The sequence below is a fragment of the Artemia franciscana genome, chromosome 2 (genome assembly GCF_032884065.1).
Source record: "Artemia franciscana chromosome 2, ASM3288406v1, whole genome shotgun sequence".
In the NCBI taxonomy this organism is placed as follows: Eukaryota; Metazoa; Arthropoda; class Branchiopoda; order Anostraca; family Artemiidae; genus Artemia; species Artemia franciscana.
Window position 1 is genome coordinate 23,378,988 of NC_088864.1, and position 24,460 is coordinate 23,403,447.

Below are 24,460 nucleotides of genomic sequence, written 5' to 3' on the forward strand. Positions count from 1 at the left end.
ATATTTATAGCTCTCAATTTTATTATATTATTACAGTTGTGTCTTATTATTATAAGGATTCTTATTATTTTTGATTTGCTTCAAATTTTGGACTTTTCAAACTGTTTCGTGGAAAAATATTTAGCTCTGGACATTTACGGTACTGATGAACTAAACTTACTAAACTAACGGCACCACTAAATTTACATTTAAGTCGAGCAGTAAGAACAAGGGTTCAGTGAGCAATTATCGTGTCCATTAAAAAAATATATAGCACTGTATATTTCATGATGCAAAGGCTGCAATTTTGAATATAGGATTTTAATTAAATGCCAACTCGAGTCGTGAAAATAAATCTTTGTGGAAATCGTTTCCGTTACTAAGTCCCTGGTCTTGAAACCTTAAATAGTTAAATAAAAATAGTTAATTTAAATAATTAAATCTGTAATATGGTTGAAATGTGTCTTTATGGCCTCTGAAGCCCAAACTTAGTATTCGTTTTATAGTTTTTAGTCTTGCTCATTTTATAGAGCATTTGCTCTGTGTGTGTGTGGGGGGGGGGGGGCTTTTCAGAAATATCTTAGTAATTTGCTAAGTTACTTAGGCCAATCTAAACTCGTATCCTCAAGAACACTTATCCGTGTTATCATATAAAAAAGACTCGTAAGGCATACAAACGCGAGGCTGAAGAATAACGTACTGTTACTATGGTTGAAGGATTGGGTATACGGTAAAAACATTAGTTGGAAGATTTTCAACAAAAGGGTTTGTAACAAAAGTATCTCATTCACATATCGATGATACAAAACTATCTTCAGTTTTAGGTATATGCGTATGATGTTCCTTAGCAATAATACGAGTTGTGACTTTGAAACTAACCTTTAATCTGAGTATAGGCTGTCACTTGCAAGAGCGTGTGTGGATTTTGTTTTCAATGAAACAAGTCTCGGTCCTTACCTTTTCAGGAGTGATATCCATGGTTCACTCAATACGTATAGTCAGATGGATCAAATCAATGTTAATGTTGTTCTTCACTTTTTTTACAAAAGTATTTTTTATCAGAAAAGAAGTTGTTCTCCTTTTCCAGGTTGTATTTTTTCCAGTTCTAGCTTCAAAATCATACGGCTACAGGATTAAAAAACGACAAATTTATCTCAAGATCATGAGGACTTTTAACTCAGTAATAAAGAAAAAAAGAAAAAACGGTTCGAATCGGAAACTGATTCAAACCAGAAAATTGAAGTAATTTATCATGAATGAAAATTGAAAGCTATGCTTTGATATATGAATGAGATATATAATCTATCTGATATATGATATATATGGGTTTTGCGAAACAAAGACGGTGGAAATGGAAGCCCTTTGATCACTTTTCAACTCCTAACCCTCTCACAGCGTAGGATTCCAATTGGAATCACAGTCTTTGCTGCAGCATAAGTGCCATCTAGTTACAAGAAATTGAATCGAAAACTATACCATCAGGTAGCAGATACCAAAAGATATATTAAAACAGATATATTAGATAAATGAATGAGAAACTTGATTATGTAAAATATGATACGTTATGTAAAAATCTGTACGCAATGTGACTTTGTGAAATTAAAATTGCTACCTTAGCTTTGGCATCAAAAGAAAATTCCATCTGTAAAGTGTAAGAGGTGTTCATTTACTACAGGGATTCACGAGATAATATTTAGTTCGATTAAGTGCCAAAGGCAGAATTGAATGCAACAGTAATTGAAATCAATTACTACAGCACCAAAAATGAGCAAATTAACTCAAATGATTTTCTTAAAATTTCTTCTAAAAAATGTAAACATTAAAAAAAAATTTATTTCAGAATCCTATGTGTTCTAGTTATTGGGACCAGGATTTCAAATAGAGAAACCTGCACCTGGATGAGGACCGACGCCAACTAGAAACTGTTTGCTGCTAGAACTAAAACAACTATTGGAAGAAGGTGGATAAGGGACATTTTTTGGACCGAATCCGGTAACTTACAAGTAAGAAAAAGATTTCTTGAGGATTCAGTTAGAAGAATCATGCTTGTAGGAATAAGTAAATTTAATTACCTTATTGTACCATTCTTAAATGCGACATCTATGAAAGAACAAAGGGCCATATATCGTAATCATATGGATTTCACTGCCCATCTGAATAGTTACGAGTATAAACACGGCTTTATGAATGTCTGCCATGAAAAATTAAAATAAAGTATCAAGCTCGTACTCTGTCTTGAGTTTAGACGCTAGTGCGAAAACTAGGGAAACTGAAGAAAATTAGTTATTTTTATAGATTTTTCTTTAATATTTGCACTGTAATGTTATAAACAGTGTGTCATAGCTATTTAGTATTTGCATCTCTCAGCTTGAAAACTAAGAAGTATTCCTCGGTAAAGTTTTTTTGTCCTTGTCACAATCTATTAAAGTATTGTTTTTTTTGCCGTGATAAGTAGAGGGTTTACAAGCTTATAAGGAGCAGACGACATCACAAGGATGTCCACAAGTTCCACTTGTCATGCTTATACAGTAGACAAGTTCGAGTAAAGGTATAGTACGGGCTCGTGAAGCGAAAGTTGAACTGGTTGATTCAATAGTTTTTTGAAAGGCTGGTAACACTGGTCAAATAGAAGCGTCGATGCAAACCAAAATCGGGCGATTAATTAGAATGATATACCGTAGTGTAGGGCTTAAAATTCGTACAATGCTATTGAGTTCCAAAATTTCTGTTCTCTACAGCGGCTGATTTTCTTACTTCAGTTATTTCTTCCTTTTGTTCCTCTTGCTTTTCCCCACCCAGTATGGGATTAATTTTTAGATGCATTTGATTAGCAACTCTGTTAAATAACTCTTTTCAATAAAAACACCTTTCGAGGTATTTAAGCCTGGTCATTAAGAATATTATCTAAGATCCTCTATTCTATTCTGATTTATTCATGTTTGTTTTTTGAATGCAGCTTCCCTGAAGCAAATCTCCCCTAATATCTTTCATTTTGTGGTCTATTTTCATATTCAGCTAATTCTTTTTAGTTTATTCAATTACGATGTTTCTTATCCCGAATACGAGTCGAGACTTTCAGATAAATTGTTATTTTGAATCTGTATTGTATTTTCTGGAAGATCTTGGACGGTTTTTATTGTAGATTGAACTAGTTTTTTGTCCATTTAGGCTGGATTTTTGGAGTTTGGCAAATCTCTCCATGTCAGTGGTGGCGGCATATGATTGCTATGGTCGGATGGTCATTGTAAATGCTTTTTTTTTGAAGAAAAAGCTACAATTGCTTGTTATCAGACGTAAGTTGTTATAAAAGAATTTTGATAAAAATGGACCAGATTATCAACCTGCTTGTATTTTGTTTTATAAATTAGGAAATTGCTAAAGTTTTTTATGTTTAAAACCCAACATACTGCAAGTGAGACCAAATCTAGATTATTTTTTTTTTTGGGGGGGGGGGGGGGGGTAAGGAAAATATATTATCAAAGGGGGGGCAATTTTGGGTTTTCCGTAGTATTTTCCACTGAGAATATCAAGAAAGGTATTTTTTGAAATCTTGGAGGAGAAGGGAGGGTGGGCAAATGCTCCCCAATTGGTGCTTGTTTATGTGGTGTACTATTGAATATTATGGACTGTTTTTAGTGTAAGATCTGATTATAAGAATCATGTACCCTACGTCTATCTTACTGAACTTTATTTCTAAAAGAACAATTTATCAGCCCTATCATTTTTACAGTTTTAGTGGAATTTTACTTGATAAATGTCAAAATGTAGTCAGAATCATGTCCCATATTAAGCTTTGGCAGCATAAACATTTTTTGGGAAAAAGTTTGTTTTGACATGGGTAATTTGATGCATACACTATGTAAAACTTGATTATGTAAAATATGATACGTTATGTGAAAATCTATACATTATGTGATTGCGTGAAATCAAAATTGCTACCTTAGTTCTTTGTATTTTTTATTCATTTACGCAATTGACCTAAAATGCTTATTTTGTTTAAGAGAGATGAATGACATAAACGGTAAAATTTTTAGATTTTTAGTTTTAAATATTATTGTATTCTAAAGTTTGTCCTGTTTTATAGACTCTTCATTTATGAATTTATGAGCATTATTAATTTTTTTTTTAAAGGTTAGACTTTATTTAAAAAAAAATATTAAAATAAACAGGTAAATAAAAGCTAATATAATTAGGTTTTAAACCTACAGTTTAATTTTAATTTTCCGAGATTCATGTTTTGTATACTTAATGACACTTCTCTGAACCATTTGGGATATTTCACTAACTTTTTTTAATTTGTTTGTTATGTTGTGTTATACATTTAAGCACAGCAGTATTGGAAGTTCTTTTTAGTTTTATTTATTACATTAATTTGTTGGCACGGAAACCGGATATTATTTAAAAAAATCTTAAAAATAAAATGAATGATATATGTAAATTTCCTATGTTTAAAACTCTTTTTAACTTTCCTGTGTTTAAAATCCTAAAGTTTGTTTTTTAAAACAAAAAATAAAGCTCAATGAGATATATTTTATTTTTTTGTTAAATTCTTTGATGAGTACACAAATATATTCAGTTTTAGATGGATACATATGATGTTTCTTATCCCGAATACGAGTTATGACTCTGAGATAATTTTTAATCGATTGTGCATTCTGCTACTCTGAAGAGCTTGTTCTATTTTTTTTTTATTAAAGAAGACTTTGTTCTTATTTTTTTCATAGTCAATTTCTGATGGTGATTTTCATGTTTTTGTCAATATTGGTTGTTGTAAGGTTCAAATCTATGTTGTTCTGCGATTTCTTGCTAAGGCGTTGTTATTAATGATGTAAGCTGTCCTAAGTCCTTTGTCAGGTTAGATTTTTTTTTCAGTTCAATATTTGTACAAGAAGTCCTTGATTCAATTTCTCCATATTTCAATTTCAATGGCTCAGGATCACACGGCTATAACGTTGAAACTCGGCAAAATTATGTAAAACCCGCAAAGACTCTTTAATTCTGCGGTTGCTTAAAAAGTTTTTTTTTTTTTTTTTTTTTTTTTTTTTTTTTGTCTAGTGGCAGTTTAATAATTGTTTACCATAACATTACCATTGTTAAAAGTGTCGTACGTGAGGTACTGTTGGATGTTAAAACTAGATCATATGAATTTAATGACCTCATATTAATCAGCCAATGTGCTGCAGTAAATTTGTTGTCTGTAATCGGGGAAAATATTAATAGTTAAGTATACAATTAAAAAAAATAACTAAGGAACGAGGGGTATTTCAGTGAATAGAAAAAGCAAAAAAAAACCTAGATATTTTGACAGGGACCTATACCAAGCCGTCCTCAGTACTAAAGAAAAACCCGCAAAAAACACAAAACTAATGTTTTTACCGGTACAATCACATAATATTATAAAACATACAAAGTTTAAATGTAGGAATGTTAATAATACATTATTTACAGACATTTAAATCGGAAAAATTAACTATTTAGCTTGCAGATCAGTTTGGCCAGTTTGGTCTGGGTTTGGCCAGTTGGTTCTGAGTTTGGCCAGCTGGTTCTGGATTTAGCTAGTTAGTTGTGGGTTTGAGAGCTTCTTTGTAACTTACCGCTCTTAAAACTGGTAAAAAGCTTTTTGTTGCAAGATATTTCTAAAAAAAAAGCAACTGTTTAGAGTAGTGGACTTCAACCCCACTTTTCCCAAATTTGATAACATCTCCAACCCTGTAAATTTTGTTTTTCCTGTTTTTGATCTTCCGTGACATTACTTCATAGGACGTTGATGGGTGTTTCCTTTCAACTTCACTTCTTGTCTTCCCAAGCCGTTTTATTAATCTGAAGATTTCTTTGCTGACACCTTTTGGGAAGCTTTTTCACTTTCGACGCAGTTTTATTTTACTTTTTTCGGGAGTGTCTGCCAATGCTTGGCAAAATCTACGAGCTTTATTTCAATCTTTTTTTTTCGACCCAGCCTTGGGGAATGGTCCCATGTTGGTCCCATGTCACCTGGCATAATGGATCCTGGAAGAATTCGTTGTTTGCCCTGCTGTGGGAGTTTGATGAATTACATCAATACAGACTTGATGGTTGAAACATCGTTTTTTTTTTTTTTTTTTTTTTTTTTTTTTTTTTTTTTTTTTTTTTTTTTTTTTTTTTTTTTTTTTTTTTTTTTTTTTTTTTTTTTTACGTAAAATGAGCCAAAATACGTATTTTATTTAAAGGGGTCGAATGACATAAATGGTAAAAATTTTTGATTTTGTTTTTTAAAAATTATTGTATTCTACAGCTAGTCCTGTTTTGTTTTACACCTTATTTATGAATTTATTATCATTATTAAGTTTTTAAAAAATTGGAATTTATTTGAAAAAAATAAACCTGTTTAATTGGGTTTTAAACCTACAGCTTAGTTTAAATTTTCCGAGATTAATGTTTTCTACACTTAAGTACACTTCTATGAAACATCTGAAATATAATTTTTCATGTTGTAGTATATTTTAAATACAGCAGTATTGATAATTCTTTTTATTTTATTTATTGCATCAATTTGTTGGCACGAAAACTGGATATCATTAAAAAAAATTCATAAAATAAAATAAATGTCTTATGTAATTTTCCTGTGTTTAAAATTCTATATAACTTCCCTGTGTTTAAAAATCCTAGAGTAGTTTTAAATATTATTGTATTCTACAGTTTGTCCTGTTTCATTTGACACCTAATATATGAATTTGTGACCGTCATCAGTTTTTTGAAAAGTTAGACTTTATTTTAAAAAAAGTATTTGTTAAAATAAACAAGATAAATAAAACCTAATATAATTAGGTTTTAAACCTACACTTTAATTTAAATATTCCAAGGTTCATGTTTTGTATACTTAGATAACTTTTTTGAACCATTTGAGATGTCTCAATAACTTTTTTTAATCTGTTTGTCATGTTGTATTATACATTTTCAGCTCAGCAGTATTAGAAGTTCTTTTTAATTTTACTTTTTACATCAATTTGTTTGCACGGAAACTGGATATCATTAAAAAAAATAATAAAAATAAAATAAAAAATATATATGTAAATTTCCTGTGTTTAAAACTCAATGTAACTTCCCTGTGTTTAAAATCCTAGAGCATGTTTTTGAAACAAAAACTAAAGCTTAATGAGATATATTTTGTCCTTTTGTTAAATTCGTTGATGAGTAGATAAATATATTAAGTTTTAGATGCATACATATGATGTTTCTTATCCCGAATACGAGTTATGACTTTGAGATAACTTTTAATCTGATTTTGCATTCCGCTAGTTGCAAGAGCTTATTCTGTTTTTATTTTTATTAAAAAAGACTTTGTTCTTATTTTTTTCAGGGTCAATTTCTGATGTTGATTTTCATGTTTTTATCAATATTGGTTGTCGTAAATCTCAAATCTATGTTGTTCTGCAATTTCTTGCTAAGGCGTTGTTATTAATCATGTAAGTTGTCTTAAGTCCTTTGCCAGGTTAGATTTTCTTTTCGATTCAATATTTGCACAAGCTGTTCCTTGATTCAGTTTCCCCGTATTTCAATTCCAATGGCTCAGAATCATACGGCTATAACGTTGAAACTCGACAAAATTATGTAAAACCCGCAAAGATTCTTTTATTCTACAGTTACTGAGAAAGTTTTTCTTTTCTTTTTTTTTCTTTAAGGACAATAACGTTTTATGACTGTTTACCATAATATTACCATTGTTAAAATTACCGTACGTGAGGTACTGTTGGGCCTTAAAATTCGATCTTATGAATTTAATTTCCCATATGAATCAGCCAATGTGGTGCGGTAAATTTGTTGTCCGTAATCGGGGAAAAAATTGATAATTAAGCGTATAATTAAAAAAATAACTAAGGAACGAGGGTTATTTCAGTAAATAGAAAAAAAAAAAAAAAAAAAACAGATATTTTGTCTAGGACCTATACCAAGCCGTCATCAGTGCTAAAGAAAAAACCCGCAAAAAATACAAACTAATTTTTGAAGTAAGCGGTAACAAAGCAAGAGAAACACTGAATCAAACAAAATAAAAACTGAGCCAGAATAAATGAACGACTGTTCACAAGTTAGATTGATTCTTTATCTAGCGATTAACTTAGCTTGTCTACTTGCCTGATTTTTACTGATATGGTCGATTTGAAATGAGGAAGAATTTTACTTGATTTTCTTTGTATTGAGTTACTGCAAATTGAGTTTGTACAAATTTCTCCATTGTCTCTATATAAGGCAAGGTTTCTATTTGTGTATTTTTTATCTATAAAATTATAAAAAAATTAATGAGTTTGACTGCCCTTGGCCCTTCCCGTTTTTAAACACCCAGATCATTTAGTTCTTTTTGACGGGGCAGTTTTAATTCAAACCGTGAATGGTCTGCCTCAATCTTTAATGAAGCAAAATAAAATATAAAAAACGCATAAATAGAGACCTGGTATTAAATAGACACTAGATATTCCTATAAACCCTTCTACGATAAATTAATGCAAAAAGAATCAAGAAATATTCTTTCTCATATTAAATCAAGATCATTTGTCCGTATTAATAAAAATCGGGTGAGCAGACAAGTTAAGCTAACGCTTGAGAGAGAATCAATCCAATTTGTGATGGTTTTTGTTTGTTTGATTCAGTGTTTCCTCTGCTTCGCCACCGTTCACTTCGCAATTATTTTTTTTTTGCCCTGGAGACGTCTTTTCGTTTTTCCCACTGACTGAAAACTACCCTCGTAGTTCTGTAAACTCAGCTCAATTTTGTTTCCGCAATGAAAATCAGAAATAAAATGTCATGTTACAGTTATGTAGTACTTGCATTCATTTAAAATGCATTTCGTTTAGCAGCAGTAACCCTGTGAAATAACGGTTTCTCTATATAGGAATAAACATTCCAAAGGGTTAACTGCCTGGCTATTAAGCATTTTTTCTAAAATCTTTCATTGGAAAAAAAAATCGGGAGTAGTGGTAAGGACAATAGAAGAAAATTGGAATATTTAGGACAGTTTTCGTAAACATTTCTTACTGTGTTTATTTCTTACTTTGTTTCTTGCTGTGCTATCTCGGAAAGGGTTTAGGTTAGGAATATGAAACTTTCAGGGATGGGTCTACAGGCTAAAGTATGTCCTGGGAAGGTATTTTAAAGTACCCATCTCCACTCCTTCTCCCTCTAGAGGGCCCTGAAATTTGCCTACGTGATAGGTCTATACGTATTGAAATTTTGACAAAACAACATTTTATCTTAATTTTCAGTTACTAGTTGCTTTTTCTCTGCATCAAGTTCTGAAAATGCAATTTCCTGCAATTTGAGTAGAATTTTCAGCCATATTAAAGTTTTTTTTCTTCTAAATTTAGGAAATGTATTTGCATATCTTTAAAACCTTATATAATGGAATTGGGCAAAGTTAAGAAGCTGAAAACAATTTTGTTGTACTTCAATTAAGCAGAAGATCCATTTTGCAAGGTTTCACTTTTATAACACACATATTTTTAAAGGTCATCAAAGGCCAGAGCCCTCTAGAGGGAGAAGGAGTGGAGGTGGCTGCTTCAAAATACATTCCCGGGACATACTTTAGTCTGTAGATTCATCCCTGAAAATGTCATTTTTCCTAACCTAAACCCTTTCTGAGTTAGCAAGAAGTCAATTAACTAGAATTTTACCAAGGGCTTTAGCTGCAAGGGTAATTCCTGCTTGATAAAATAGGCAACTAAAAAGAGAACGTCAGGCCCATAGCTCAGCTTTTGCTTACCACTCATCTTACCCAAAACATATTCAGCATAAGTGCTCAGTATGTCCGAAGTATTAGACTTATGACAATACCGTTTTGCTCTTGGGACATGTTTTAATGCTTGGGATACCAGGGTTCCCATCTTTTCTCTGAAGACAGGTATAATCATTTAATATTATAAAAGATACAAAAGTGTACATGTAAGAATATTTATAATAAATCATTTACAGACATTTAAATCGGAAAAATTAATTATTTAGCTTGCAGATCAGTCTGGCCAGTTGGCCCTGGGGCTGGCCGTTTAGATCTGGGTTTTGCAAGTTGGTTCTGTATTTAGCCTGTTAGTTGTGGGTTTAACAGCTACTTTGTAACTTACCGATCTTAAAACTGATACAAAGCTTTTTGCTGCAAGATATTTTTGACAATTTTTGCAGCAAGATATTTTTGACAATGAGACACAAACGGATATTTACATCTGCACAAGCTGCTCAATATTTACAGGAATCCAGGTACCTTTTTTTTGTAGAATTGACTAATATTTGTTCCAAAAATATAATATATATATCTTATTATATATATATTATATGATATATTGTACATATATAGAGTATAATTTGATATGATCAAATACCTGATTTGTTGTGATTTTTGTTGCGAATCAGTGGTCAGAATAAATCTTGGCTATGATCATGTTTTGGTTGTGCTTCCTTGTAATGCAGCAGTCTGTCGGTAAATTTTTTTGCAGTTCATATTATTGACATACAAATAAAGTGAACATACCACTCGATGCCTTTTTTTTATGTTCTTTATAAATATAATAATCGCTTTTATCGCAATTTCAAATTTAAACACTTTTTGACCTCATCTAACTAACCCAGGCTAACCTAACTAACCCAACCTAACCTGACTATTAATAATTTTGGCGCTGAGAAAACGTAGCATTATTTTGTCAAAAACGACAGAAAACGCATACTTTAATTGAAAATTCGGCGCCAAGGAAGAAGAAAACGGGAAAATAAAATTTATTTATCCAACTTAATCGTTGAAAATTGGTGCTTGTGGAATATATAATATTAAAAAATGGATTTATAATGAAACAGTAAGTTTCTCAAACAGTCTGAAACAGTAAGGAAATCAATGAGGTATACTGTTGCATTTGGTCCGAGTTTGAGGCTGGACGTGGAGCAAACGAAATAGCTAGTGGACTAGTGGCCATACTGGAAAAAGTTCTTGATGCTTACCCTGATATCTGTCAGTTAATTACTTGGTCGGACTCCTGCGTGAGCCGAAACTCAATTATAAGCTTCGCCATTCGATGCACTAAGAAAATTGCCACGCTTAGAAAAAGTGGCTATGAAGTTTTGTGAACCAGGTCATTTGACTATACAGGAGGTTGATGCGGGGGCTAAAGCACCTTGATTTTTTTTCTCCACTAGGTCTGGTGAGGAAGTTACTGAAAGTAATAAAGACACGTCGTTTGAATGTCCTACAAATGACCCAGTCAAAGTTCTTTGACTTGCGAAAGCCAGCAAAGCTGTACAAGTACTCGTTGGTACCGTATTCAAAGGTAAAACAACTTGAGTTCCGTCAAGATAACGCTAAGAGAGTTTGGTTCAAAACTTTCTTCTCTGGAGGCTCTCAAATGGCTACTATATCACAAGAATGTACTTCGGTTAAAAAGCGTCCCAACACTTCAGCTGTCTGTGTTGTTGAACGTCTTGTTTGCCCAAACTTTGTGGCAAAAATATTGATCAACCTGATACGAAAATCTAAGATGTCAAGTATCTCCTGAAGTTCATCCCCAACCAAGACCAGAAGTATTTTGAAACCAAGATTGAACGGTACTACAAGGCCAAGGGGGCTACTGAATGTTTGGAAGCCTCTCCGTGTGCGCGAGATCCATGTCCAGAGGAGGATTCCATTGAAGCAAAACGGCGGCCAGCAAAGAAACTCAAGAAAAATGTACATTTCTGATGCTTTTCTCAATTTTATACTTTTTTAAATAGTATTGCTGTATCATAACTCGTTTGTCGTACCTTCATGGTGAAAAGAATAGGCAGCCCATACCATTTTGTCGTATCTAAGTTTACTAAAATTTCGGTAAGGTCGGATTGTCGTATCTGTATTTCATTTCAATTTTTGACAATGAAAACTTCACCTTTTTCATCTAATATTCGGCAGACCCTCCTAGTTATTTTTTCCTTTTTTTTTTGTATTTGCGAAAGAAAAAAAAAAGTTGTATCGTGTAAGTTCCAGCAAAGGCGAAATTTTCAAAGTCGTTTTTCTCGGAATTTTGAAAACCTTAGTTACGACAAAACCGCTCTCAGGGGACGATATGTTGTGTTCAATATTCTTATGCAATTGATTTTTCTAACTTTTGTCATTCAATAGGCAGTCATTGATTTGTGTTAAGAAGCGTTTATCGAAACCTATTAAATTACTTTTTTGCTTTTTATGCTTCATATCTCAACAAGCTGCAAACAGGATCCATCACGTTAAATTAAAAATTGTTACTGTCAGAACCTTTCTTAAAAGGGGCCATGGAGCTAAAATATTTTTAACTTCAAAGATTTGTCCATTTTTGACTAGAATTTTAGGCATAATAGGAACAACATAAGAGCATAGAGATAAAGTTAGACTACTAGATCCGAGCCTTATGGCCATTTCTTTCAAAGTACCTACCAAAAATTAATTTTTCTGTTGAAACGGCCTTCAGTAGAGCGCAGTAATTGCGTCTATTGAATAGGTAATTGCAACCAGTTACAACAATCTCTATTGAACGCGGGAAAAGACCTTGCTAGCCTCTATATTGAAAACCACATGACCTATAAAAAAAATGCGCCGACGTTATCTAGGAGTCAAATTTAACTCAAGTACAACAATCAGTTGCTAGATGGCATTTTGTAGGCTATGGTGCTGCCACAGGCATAGAGTTGTTTGGAGTACTTCAAGTTTACCCTATATAAGTAATACTAGGATTATATATGTTAATTATGATGTTTCTTATCCTGAATACGAGTAGTGACAGATTAAAATTTACTCTGATTTTGTGTTGTGTTGTTTGAAATATCTTTTGACGATCTTTATTTTGGAGTGAACAATTTAATTTTTATTTTTAGGCTACATTAGTGGTGGTTTGACATCTTTGTTCGTTTCATTGGTAATAACAAATCGTTATTATGGTTGGTTGGTCGTTCTATATGGCTTTTGCCCACTAGACGCTCAAATTGTTTGCTATCAAATGTAAGTTGTTACAACATCCGTGATTAGTTTAGTAACTTACCTGTATTTTATTTCGATTATTCATTTCGTAGTTTTGTAGTTTTACTATAAAGGGGATGAATTGATTACGAGAATCTTGTAGCCGGCGTATCTAAATAGTTTTTCAGTTTTTCAGCTAATACTATCTCGGCATGAAAAAATGTAGATTCCAAAATGTTAAAGTCGAATAGTAATTAGTTCAGTATTATGTATTGACATCAGACTTATAAATTATGGTCTAAAGTTAGAATTTCTTGCTATAGTTCATAAAATTGTTGCCTAAGTTCTTGATTTCCTTTTTTGTGTTAAAAAATTTGTTTTTCTTTTTATGAAAAAAGGAGTCAAAAATTTTCATTTTGTTTTACTAGAAATGTTTTCTTTGCAAAGTCTCTAGTTGGGCCCAACTAGTTCCAGAACCTTTGATACCCATTAAAACACGTAAATTGTTTAAAATATTTAATTCGTTTAAGCTAACCTTAACCCGGATATAATCTTGATATGGTGGATTCATACTCGGAGTGGGAGAGACTTGGCTTTTTATTGAAACTAAATAAAAAAAAATCAAGTTTTTTAACTGAAAGTAAGGAGCGACATTAAAACTTAGAACGAACAGAAATTAATCCGTACATGAAAGGGGCTGTCCCCTCCTCAACGCCCCATTCTTTACGCTAAAGTTTGACTTTCTCACATCTCTACTTTTGAAAACAATAAAAAATTTAGTGTAAAGAGCGGGGGGGGGGTATTGAGGAGGGGACAGCCCCTTTCATATACAGAATAATATCTGTTCATTTTAAGTTTTAATGTCGTTCCTTACTTTCAGTTAAAAAAACTTTCTTTATTTAATTTCTGAACGTTTTCGAATTAATGCAGGTTTTGAATTTGGCTCACCGTATATGAATAATTAAAACCAAATTTGCATATTAATTTTGTTTTTTATAGAGTAATAATAACCTTGTAATAACTTGACTTTGATTTTTGTTCCAGTTGTTTAAGAATGACTCCTTAATCACAAAGGCTGTTTAATTAGAATAAGCTGTTATTTCAATAGGCTGTTATTTCAATTTCTTACTCAGGTATTTTTGCTGGGTAGGATTTATTTTTTAGTCAATTATAGAAGATCTTTCCCTAGATTGACTGGAACAAAAAAAAGAGTGAAATAACGTCAATAAAAGTTTCATCTGAACCTTCTTTGGTTTGGATGAAAACCTAACAGAAAACGGAACAACAAGAATGCGAAGAAGTGACAGCACATCTGGTTAATTCGGCAGTTTGGTGAATGGACTTTAATGCTGGTCACATAATGGCTGTTTAAAATACTGTGAATTCCCGAAGTTTGGTTAATGTCGACATTCACCGGTTAACGTCCAAAATTTCTTTTTCTCTGCTTGGATTCAATTAGCTTTGCTAATCAGCTTTTCAGTCTTATGCAAGTTTTGACGGTAAAAGTTAAGTGGGGTTAAATTAGACTAGAAAGTTCAGAAATAGGTTAAAAACCTAATTTAATGTAACCGAGCCTGACCTAGCCTGTCACTATCGAGCTTTGCATAAAACTGAAAAAGTTGACTGGCAACGCTGACTGAATCCAAAAAGAAAAAATGTACTTCGCACATTCACAGTAACAGCTACATCACATAGCTGACTGATGCCAATACTGGCATTTGATTTTGATGGTTTTTCCATAATTCAAGGTTTCTATTAATATGATTTGCATTAATAAGCTCAAAATTCTTTATGCTCTGCACAGATTTATTTTCTTACTTTTTTTCTTTTTTAATACTATACAAGGCCTTCATTTTATAATACATTTTGTTCCGCAACGCTGACGCTATTAGATGATTATTTCGTTAAGAAGAGAGTTCCTTTTGAAACGTGTAATCGTTTGGTTAATAAGATCTAGTATTTCGTTAGAGCTAGTTTAAAAAAAAATGTGATGAAAGTTTTTTTGTCATTGATAACTGGATCAGTACACAACGATTGATAACCACTGGTTTAGTATCTATCTATTCATAAATTTAAGCGAACATTTAGGATGTCCTTCTATAATCCTTACGTTACTGATAAAGTCCTCGGTTTACTTTTATACAGATTTTTGTTTTGTTTTATACAAAGCGTGCGAAAATTTTCGTTTTATTTATACTAATTATTTTTTGAAAATTTTCTTTGTTTTCTGTATAGCTTATTATAATAGCTTTTTTTTTTTGTTAAGAATAGCTCCTGGTTAAGTTTTAATTCTAGAACATTTTATAGCATCAAGACAACTTAGAAACTAAAAGCCTTATTTGACTGGCTAGAAAGAATGCTAGTAAAATTTTACTTCTAGAGAGTTTCACTTCTACAATGGATAGATATTGTTATTCCTTTGTGCAGTGTTTTATATATTATTTTAACCAATGATTTTATTGCTTAATGGCTTACTTTTATCTTATTTTGTTCATCCTGAAGTAGCACTGTTACTTGTGATTTTTATGGCACTTGGTGTTAACCCAACTCGGTCCCGGTTTTGCTACTTTAGGCCCTTCTAGGTAAGCTAGGACGATGAAATTTGGCAGGCGTATCAGGGACCGGACCAGGTTAAATTATAAATAGTCGTTTTCCCGATTTGATCATCTGAGGGGAGTTTGGGGCCCGTTAATTCGGAAAAAATAGAAAAATTGAAGTATTTTAACTTACGAACAGTTGATCAGATCTCAATGAAATTTGATATTTGGAAGGATATCGTGTCTCAGAGCTGTTATTTTAAATCCCGACCGGATCCAGTGACATTGGGGGGGGGGGGGGGGGGGGGAGTTGTAAGGGGGAAACCTAAAAATCTTGGAAAACACTTAGAGTGGAGGGATTGGGATGAAACTTGGTGGGGAAAATAAGGACAAGTCCTAGCTAAATGATTGATATAACTGGAACGGATCCGCTCTCTTTGGGTAGTTGGAGGGGGTGGGGTTAATTCTGAAGAATTAGAAAAAATGAGGTGTTTTTAACGGGTGATCGGATCTCAATGAAATTTGATATTAGGAAGGATATCGTGAATCAGAGCTCTTATTTTCAATCCCGACCAGATCTGGTGACATTGGGGGGGGGAATCGGGAGGGGGGAACCTAAAACTTGGAAAACACTTAGAGTGGAGGGATCGGGATGAAACGTGGTGGGAAAAATAAGCACAAGTCCTAGATACATTATTGAAATAATCGGAATGGATCCGCTGTCTTTGGGGTAGTTGGGGGGGGGGGGGGGGTAATTCTGAAAAATTAGAAAAAAATGAGGTATTTTTAACTTACGAATGGGTGATCGAATCTCTAAAGAAATTTGACATTTAGAAAGATATCGTGTCTCAGAGCTCTTATTTTAAATCCCGAACAGATCTGGTGACATTGGGGGGGGGGGAGTTTGGAGGCAGAAACCTAAAACTTGGAAAACACTTAGATTGGAGGGATCGGGATGAAACTTGGTGGGAAAAATAAGCAGAAGTCTTAGATACGTGATTTATATAATTGGAACGGATCCACTTTATTGGGGGGGGGGGAGTTAATTCTGAAAAATTGGGGGAAATGACGTATTTTTTACTTACGAAGGAGTGATTGGATCTTCATGAAACTTCATATTTAGCAGGACCTCGTGACTCAGATCTTTCATTTAAAATCTCAACCGGATCCAGCGTAATTGAGGGAGGGGGGGCAGTTGAGGGGAACCGGAAATCTTTGAAAACACTTGAGCGGTGAGATCAGGATAAAACTGGATGGGAAGAATAAAACTCTGTCTAAGACACATGACTGACATAATCGGACCAGATCTGCTCTCTTTGGTGGAGCTGGGGGGGGATTTTGAAAATTGAGGTATTTGTAACTTACGAAAGGGTAAGTTACCCTTTCGTTTTTCGTTTTTTTATTTTACGAATAGGTGATCGGATCCTAATGAAATTTGATATTTAGAAGGAATTCATGTCTCAGAGCTCTTATTTCAAATCCCGACTAGATCTTCTGACATTGGAGGGGGAAATCTTGGAAAACACTTGGAGTGGAGGAATCGGGATGAAGCTTGGTGGATATAATAAGCAAATGTCCTTGATACGTGATTGACGGAACCGTACTGGATTCGCTCCCTTCGGAGGGGTCAGTGATTTGGCGAGTTTGGTGCTTCTGGACGTGCTAGGACGATGGAAATTGGTAGGCGTATCAGGGAGCTGCACGAATTGACTTGATAAAGTCGTTTTCTCAGATTCGACCATCTGGGGGGCTAAAGGGAGAGAAAAAATTAGAAAAAATTAGGTATTCATAACATACGAGGGGGTGATCGGATCTTAATGAATTTTGATATTTAGAAGGACATCGTGACTCAGAGCTCTTATTTTAAATCCTGACCGGCATTAAGCCTCTTATTTTCCTTTTAATTCAATCTATTGATTCATAGAATTTTGCTAGAGTTCATACCATATGATCTCTTGGCTCTTAGCTCTTCTTGCCTCGTCACAAGTGCCATATGAGCTCTTAGCTCTTGTTTTTTGTGGCTACCTTTTTTGCAACTCCTTGCATTGTTTAATTCTTGTTTTTTTTTTCAGTATTAAGTCCTAGCTTATGGATATTTTAATGAGTAAACTTTTTCTGTTATATACTGTTCTGAACGTGGCTGAAAAGCGATACAATATATTAATAGAATGGTGCCAAAAAACTACCAACTCACTGTTTTTAGTGATATTTATAAGTGACAAATAAGTTATAAGTTTAACGTGTGTCGTAAGTTAATTAACATAAGGATGTGTCAATATGAAATCTGATCTGGTTATTCACAGTAAATTGGTGAATGTGGTCATTGCCATTGATTTATGATCTTGAAGCCAAACAGACCATCGCTCATCATTCCTGACAAATATAGGAACAATTTTCAGTCAAAACATGGGAATGGGGGAGCATTCATTTGCTAATTGATTTTTTGGAATCACTAGGAAAAAGGAGGGATGTGGCACTAGACCCTTAAGGTCCGAACCGGCGGAGCTGATCTCCGTCTCAAGATCCTTCAGCCAGGAAGTGCAATGGTGGGTTGAGGGCCAGACATCCTGTGCTTTAGCACACTCTTCCTGTTTACCTTCCCCAGATTTCTCCAGGTACCCATTAGAGCTGGGTCGACTCTGGCTGAGTTTACAGAGTCACGCCACTGACCTCCGTTAAAATCACAATGTGTTTTATAATAATTTAATGCTTCTCCCTATAGAAGCAGCGCGCAGGATGTGGGAGGGATCTTTTAAACACATGATCACTTGTCAGCAGCCAACGCCTAAAACGTGATTTATATGACTAACTTCGTGAGAAACTATATGAATAACTCTATGAAAAACTTCATTACAATTATGCTCGCAAAAAACGAATATCGAAATGCAGATTGACCACCCCGGCACAGTATGAAAATCAAACTAACGTGAATAAAGCAAGGAACAATTGAACTAAGAATAAAAGCCGAAAACGGAACAGCATCTAAATATTTCGCCTAGAACACATCGGAAATATACCTTGTTTAATGATGAAATGGGTTATAAAACCACACAAACAAACAAGATAATGAAAACAACAAGTTAGTTAATGTAGTAAAAGAAAAAGAGACTGTATTCTAACAACCACAAAAAACAGGCGTATTTCACTTTACATGCCCATGCATATACCACTAGTTTTTTTCACTAGACACATTTAAAGGCTTATTTGGCAAAAAAACAATAATTGGCTTCTATTAAGGGCTTCTTATACATGTGAAAGAACAAGATCACCCAAATTGTCGAGTTCCCATCCTTCTCGTCGTGTTAGACCCTTTGTGAAGTCTGTTTTCTCTGAAACCCTATTAGATTATTTATTTAAGTAGTTACAATTTTCGGAATTTATTGGAATTATGACAGACAAAACAGAAAAGATGGTTATAATTGAGACAATTAAAGTAGCTGAAGGCAAAACTGATTCAAGAGAGATGAGTTCGGTTGATACAAATTGAGTATATCAACAGAACTTAGTAGATTCAGCATAAAGAAAATCAGTAGGTCATTCAGAAAGTAATTTTTTTTTGTAAATGCCTCATGTTAGGTCTCTGTCAACCACCCCCTCACCCCTTCTGGGATGCGTAAAAAGAGAACAGGAACCCGAATAAAACGGATTTTTGTGTCAAAGATAGCTCTTATATAGGAATTAAAAATATTTAACAAACATACAATATAGCACTGCCCCATTTGATTAAAAAAAGTCTATAACGCTAGTGAGTAATACCTTTTAGTGGTCAAATGGTAAATTTTGCAGTTTAGTCAAACAGATGGAGTTAAATGGTTAAGCAAAACCTTAGAATACCGTGATTAGGAAGCAGAACAGTATTTTGTGATTTTTATGCGTCTTTTTCTTTTTGGCAGACTAGACCTTAATCCACTATTCGAGGATGCATACTGTTTGAAAGATTCGGCTCAAATAAATAGCATGTGGTCATTTCTTTGGTTCTCACCGGCTGTCAAAATAGTCAAGCGCATGTATATCCAATTCACAGCAAATCTAAATCATCTTGGGTTTGTCAGTGTAATATTGCTGATGTTTATAGATCGGTTAATGTAAGATGTTTGGCTACTAGTTTTTGGTCGTCAGTTTCTGACGGTCTTTGAGAGTGCTTACCATAAGACCAGAAGCCACTCACCACAGTAATAAATGAGCTCCCGGACATTTTGTACATTCCAATAGACTGGCATTTTGAGAGCTCTTAGACAAAGTTTAAATCCTTTTTAGTTCCTTCCTAGTGAGTGTGAGCTTACCTTTGTAAAAATGAGGTATTATGCTTCACATGGTTGAGTAAGAATTTTAAACGTGCTTGGGAAGAGCATGAACCTAGCAAGGCTGAGAAACCACTGAAACCTTTTGAAAAATTGGTAAAAATGAAGAAAAGCAGCAGAAAATTACATTCCTTGAAATTTGCAATAACAAGACTTTGAGGAATGTTAGTACTGTTACTAGGCTACCCTATGCTTTGTTATGAAATTGAGCTACCATTTTTCGTTGCTTTTAAAAAAGGGATATTATTTTTCTGTTCCGTCAGATCTTCACTGGACCTGAAATTAATATAAACTGAAGGGAGAGCATGATCAAGCAAACTAAGAACTTATTGTAACTCTTTAGATTCTTAGCAGAATATAACAAACATAAATAAAATTAAATATTGTGACGGCTTTTGACATGCGAAATGCAAGAGGCTTGTTACAAAAAAAAAACATGAAATACATACATACGAAGTTTTAATGTAAGGGTTTGGTACTTTTGCCATTATTTGTTGATTTAAAGAAATTTAAAAATTAGTCGCTTTGTACCATACATTTATAGAGCTCAAATGGAATGAAAAACAACAGACATTGGTACTTCAATAAAATACTTCAAAAGGTATGCCTGATTTTTAGTGGTCATATTCTTGAAGTAGCCAATATGTAAAATAATGATTCTAACACAAATAAATGTACCTTAAACGGTATCATTTTACGGGTGATCAATGAGTTTCGACAAATTGTCAAGACAATCATTACTACGTGATGTTTCAAACCGTTGTGCAAAAGAGTAATGTGGAATAATGATGGCTAAATTATAAAAAAAAAAGTATTTAAACATAAACAGCAGCCTTTCCTCGCTGTAAAGAACCTTTTGATGTTCTGTTCAACCAATGAAATATTGGAACTGTATCCATATGTCCGTTATTCATTAGTAGAGTGTACCATCTTAGCATCTCATCTTCAGAATACACACACAGTGTATAACCACAAAACGGCGTGTCCTTAGTCCTATAAACAAAACAACTTATATTCTTTATTAACTTGATCAACTTACTTTCATATGCAGAAGCAATATGAAGATATTAGTTTCGCGCCCTCCCCCCCAAATGATTAGATAATGAAGATGTATTATTCTGGTCGAAAAATAGATCCAGTATAAAATAGCAATTACTAAAAACGTTCCTTTTATTGGAACTGTATTTAGCATAATAAACTAAGCTGTTTCCTTGGGAATGAATGCGAACACAAAAAAGTTCAACACTATACAGTACTATAGGACTCTAAAACAAATTGTGATATAAGCTGAGAAAATTTTAATGGTTCCTTTTCAAACAGTTCGTGGTGACGAACTGTAGTAAGGAGTAACCCGGCTCAATAGTAACCGAAACTCTAAAAAACGGAATTTTGATGCTAATAGTTACATCAAAAGAATCCCATTTTAGTGCTGATTTTAAATATATAAGTTTCATCATGTTTAGTCTTATTGTTTTAGAAATTATTCCGTATATGAAAGGGTTGTCCCCTCCTCAACGCCTCGCTCTTTACGCTAAGTTTTTTGTTAGTTTAAAAAGCGGAACTGTGATCAAGAGTCAAACTTTAGCGTAAAGAGAAAGGTGTTGAGGAGGGGACAACTCCTTTCATATACTGAATAATTTCTGTTCGTTTTAAGTTTTAATGTCGCTCCTTACTTGCAGCTAAAAAAAGCTTGTTTTTTTAATTTAATATTAATTATAAGACATAACGCTAAGCAATTGCAGATAGAGACAAACAAATAGTAACAATATGACATTTTCTCCTTTACCCCAACTTATTGTATGTTTCACAATAAGAAGAATCGGTATACGACTTTGTACTCATTCCTTAATTATAATTTTCGATTAGAAGAGGAATTGAGTGTATAAGTGTTTCGTGCGTATTTGACCTTAGATTCATTGAGAACTGTACAATTTCTGTACTGAAGCTGGTACTGACCTTTTTATCAGAAGCTCCTAGATTCTTATTTGAAATTCATGTTTGTAATAGAAAGATAATTTTCACGTCTCAAGGAAAACTGACAGTTTATAATATAAGAAGTTTGTATTTTTTTTATTTATCCTGAATCTTATATTTATATAATGACGAAGACCACACTGCCTTTCCATAATAAAAATACAGAAGAGAGAATAATGAGGACTATTTCGTTCACTGTCTTGGGAAAATAGTCCTCATTATTCTCTCTTCTGCATTTCTCTTATATATATATATATATATATATATATATATATATATATATATATATATATATATATATATATATATATATATATATATATATATTACATATTTTATACATATTATATGTATTGTTGTATATATTATATTACATATTATTCACCTTCGGCTGTTTGATTTTTTGGCACTTTGTCTTTCGCTGGGCACTCTCCCAGCTTGCCGTATTCCAACTCGAATTGTAAGCTAAACAGCAACGGTAATCGACAATACTTATGAATTTGGCTCATGTAATGTTATTATTGATGACACGTCAGATCAATTTATGCCTCTAATGGAGATGCATACGTGTCGACAAGCGGCCACTCCGATCAAGAGTACTAGAAAACAAAACGCTACATCTGTTCACTGATTGAATGAACTGCTGCTTAAAATTGAGCCTTCACCTTGCTTAGACTGTGAGGATACAAATGGAGCTTCACAGTATTTTGTCAACGAATACATCAAAGTGCTCAATCTCGCTCGTCCCATGTTTTCAACCCGTTTAAGACGTTACAATAAACCCAAAAAGTTCGATTACAAGAGGACTACTATGGTCAATTCAATGAAAGAACAAGCTGCATAGTATATATTTGTCTCATCCAGATGAGATAAATCAAGCTTCTTTTTAAGCTTAGAAGAATTGTTTAAGCAAACTCCTAAAGTCTACTAAACAGTTGCACTCTTTGAAAGTATACACTAACGTGCATGGATCTCCTAAAAATGTTGTGGTTATTGCTAAATTGATTTTATCGGCAAAAAAAAGCGAATTCTCTTCCGGATGAGATGATGACCCCAGATGGTAATGCAATTGTTAAATGAAAAATTTACGTTGCTAACGTGCTCAACACTCACTTCACCGAAATACCGGGCCGGAAGAGGCATCCTGAAATTTAACACTAAATTCAGCTGACTTCAAAAGTTTCGTTGTTTGTATGTAACGTTACTGAACGTTGTTTGTCAGTTTTTCTTGAAGACAATAGTTTTTTTTAGCAAGTCCCAATTCGATTTTCACAAAGGCAATTCCACAAAGCATGCTATTTTGGCAGTAACCCCGTTTAAACATGATGATTTGGACAAGGATTAAACTCCAGTTACTATATTTGTGAATATACGGAAAGAGTTTGATATTATAAGTAATAAAATTTTAAATACAAAATTGTCAAAATTTGGCATACATGGCCAGACTTAAGTGTTATTAATGTGATAGTTCAGTGTATTGACGGGGGTGATATTAAATAATTGTCTACGAATCAGTAAAATATTGTTTGAGTACCCCAAGGTTCAATTCTAGGTCCTCTGTTGTTTTTCGTTTATGTTAATGATATTAGTAATTCAATTATGTACCAAGGACTGACCGTACTATTCGCTGATGACACAGGCTGTATTGCTCCTGGAATTGATGGTGATAGAGTCAAACTTAATTGAACTCTTGCATTTGATAGACCAGTAGAATGGTTTACTGCAAATAGGCTAGATCTGAACACTGTAAAAATCAACTTTATAGTATATTCATGTGCACCACGGGCCTTTTCTGGTCTTAGGTTGATTATGTTGTCTCTGTCAAGTACAGAGATATCACGTGTTGATATTATTTGTTACCTACGTGTACTAGTTTACCTAGGTTGACTCGAGTTTAAGTTGGAAGCCAGATATTAACGGTCTAAGATTGAAACTTGGAAGGAACATAGGCATTATTCATCGTATGAAATTTGTTTTCCTCTTGGTCATTCTTAGTTAAACTACTCTCCACTTATTTGCTTGAATACTTTCAGGCCCAAAAGATGTGCCATCTTTCTATTTTACTCAGAGTCTACGCAAACTACGCTAGCCATTGATAATTTCAGAGAAGTTCCGTTCTTCGTTAAGAAATAGTTTGGTTGCTGCATGGAATGGATTTGAGTGTTTTCGATTTCAGTTTGTCGTTCAAAATTTCAAAAAATAAGTTCAAGTCTTTTCTTTTGGATAGTTATTAGTTATTTTACTTATGAAAATTTTCTATTTTATTATTATTGTTTGTTGTTTTTTTTTTGTGGGGGGGGGGGTGGGTTCTCGGGCCTTAATTTTCTTCTTGTTGTCCTGTTAATGGTAAAAAAAATGTACGTCGTCGGGTGGGGTGTCTGCTGTGGAGTGGTGAGTAATTAGCCTTATGTCTGTTATATTTTTTCTCTTTGTTCTTTGTCATGTCTTTCTTTCACTGATTGTCTGTTTATTTGCTTATTTATTCCTTTAGTTGTTTTATCTGCATAAAACGAACTGGTCTCTTTGTCAGATATTTGTATATTAGTATGTTATACGTATGTGATTGAAAAGTAAACGAATTTGAACCTGGAATCGGTGTTGACAGATAAATTCCCAGAGAAGCTCCAGTTTTGGTTGAATATTCTATAAGATTATTTAGTTAAAAAGAAGCTGTTATTAAACATAAAAAAAGAAATAGGGGTGTTGAGAGGCATCCATAATATGAAAGAAGAACTAAAACTAGATGAACGTTTAAAAGA

The 24,460-nt window shown here is 33.4% G+C and overlaps 1 protein-coding gene and 1 long non-coding RNA gene across 4 annotated transcripts in view; one reads left to right on the forward strand and one right to left on the reverse strand.

The window, feature by feature from the left end:
* Nucleotides 1-555: 555 nt before the first annotated feature.
* On the forward strand, nt 556-23,995 carry LOC136039068 (uncharacterized). Its single transcript, XR_010620374.1, has 5 exons — nt 556-1,982; nt 3,148-3,272; nt 7,316-7,421; nt 12,808-12,931; nt 23,735-23,995. It is a non-coding gene; the product is annotated as an uncharacterized LOC136039068 (long non-coding RNA).
* LOC136039003 (uncharacterized) overlaps nt 18,432-24,460 on the reverse strand; it is a 122,995-nt gene continuing 116,966 nt past the window's right edge. For all 3 annotated transcript variants that reach the window (XM_065722528.1, XM_065722525.1, XM_065722527.1), the window contains one exon: nt 18,432-20,720. In XM_065722528.1, the coding sequence (XP_065578600.1) occupies nt 20,543-20,720 (178 nt within the window). In that variant the 3' untranslated portion in view covers nt 18,432-20,542. The remainder of the gene's footprint in view (nt 20,721-24,460) is intronic.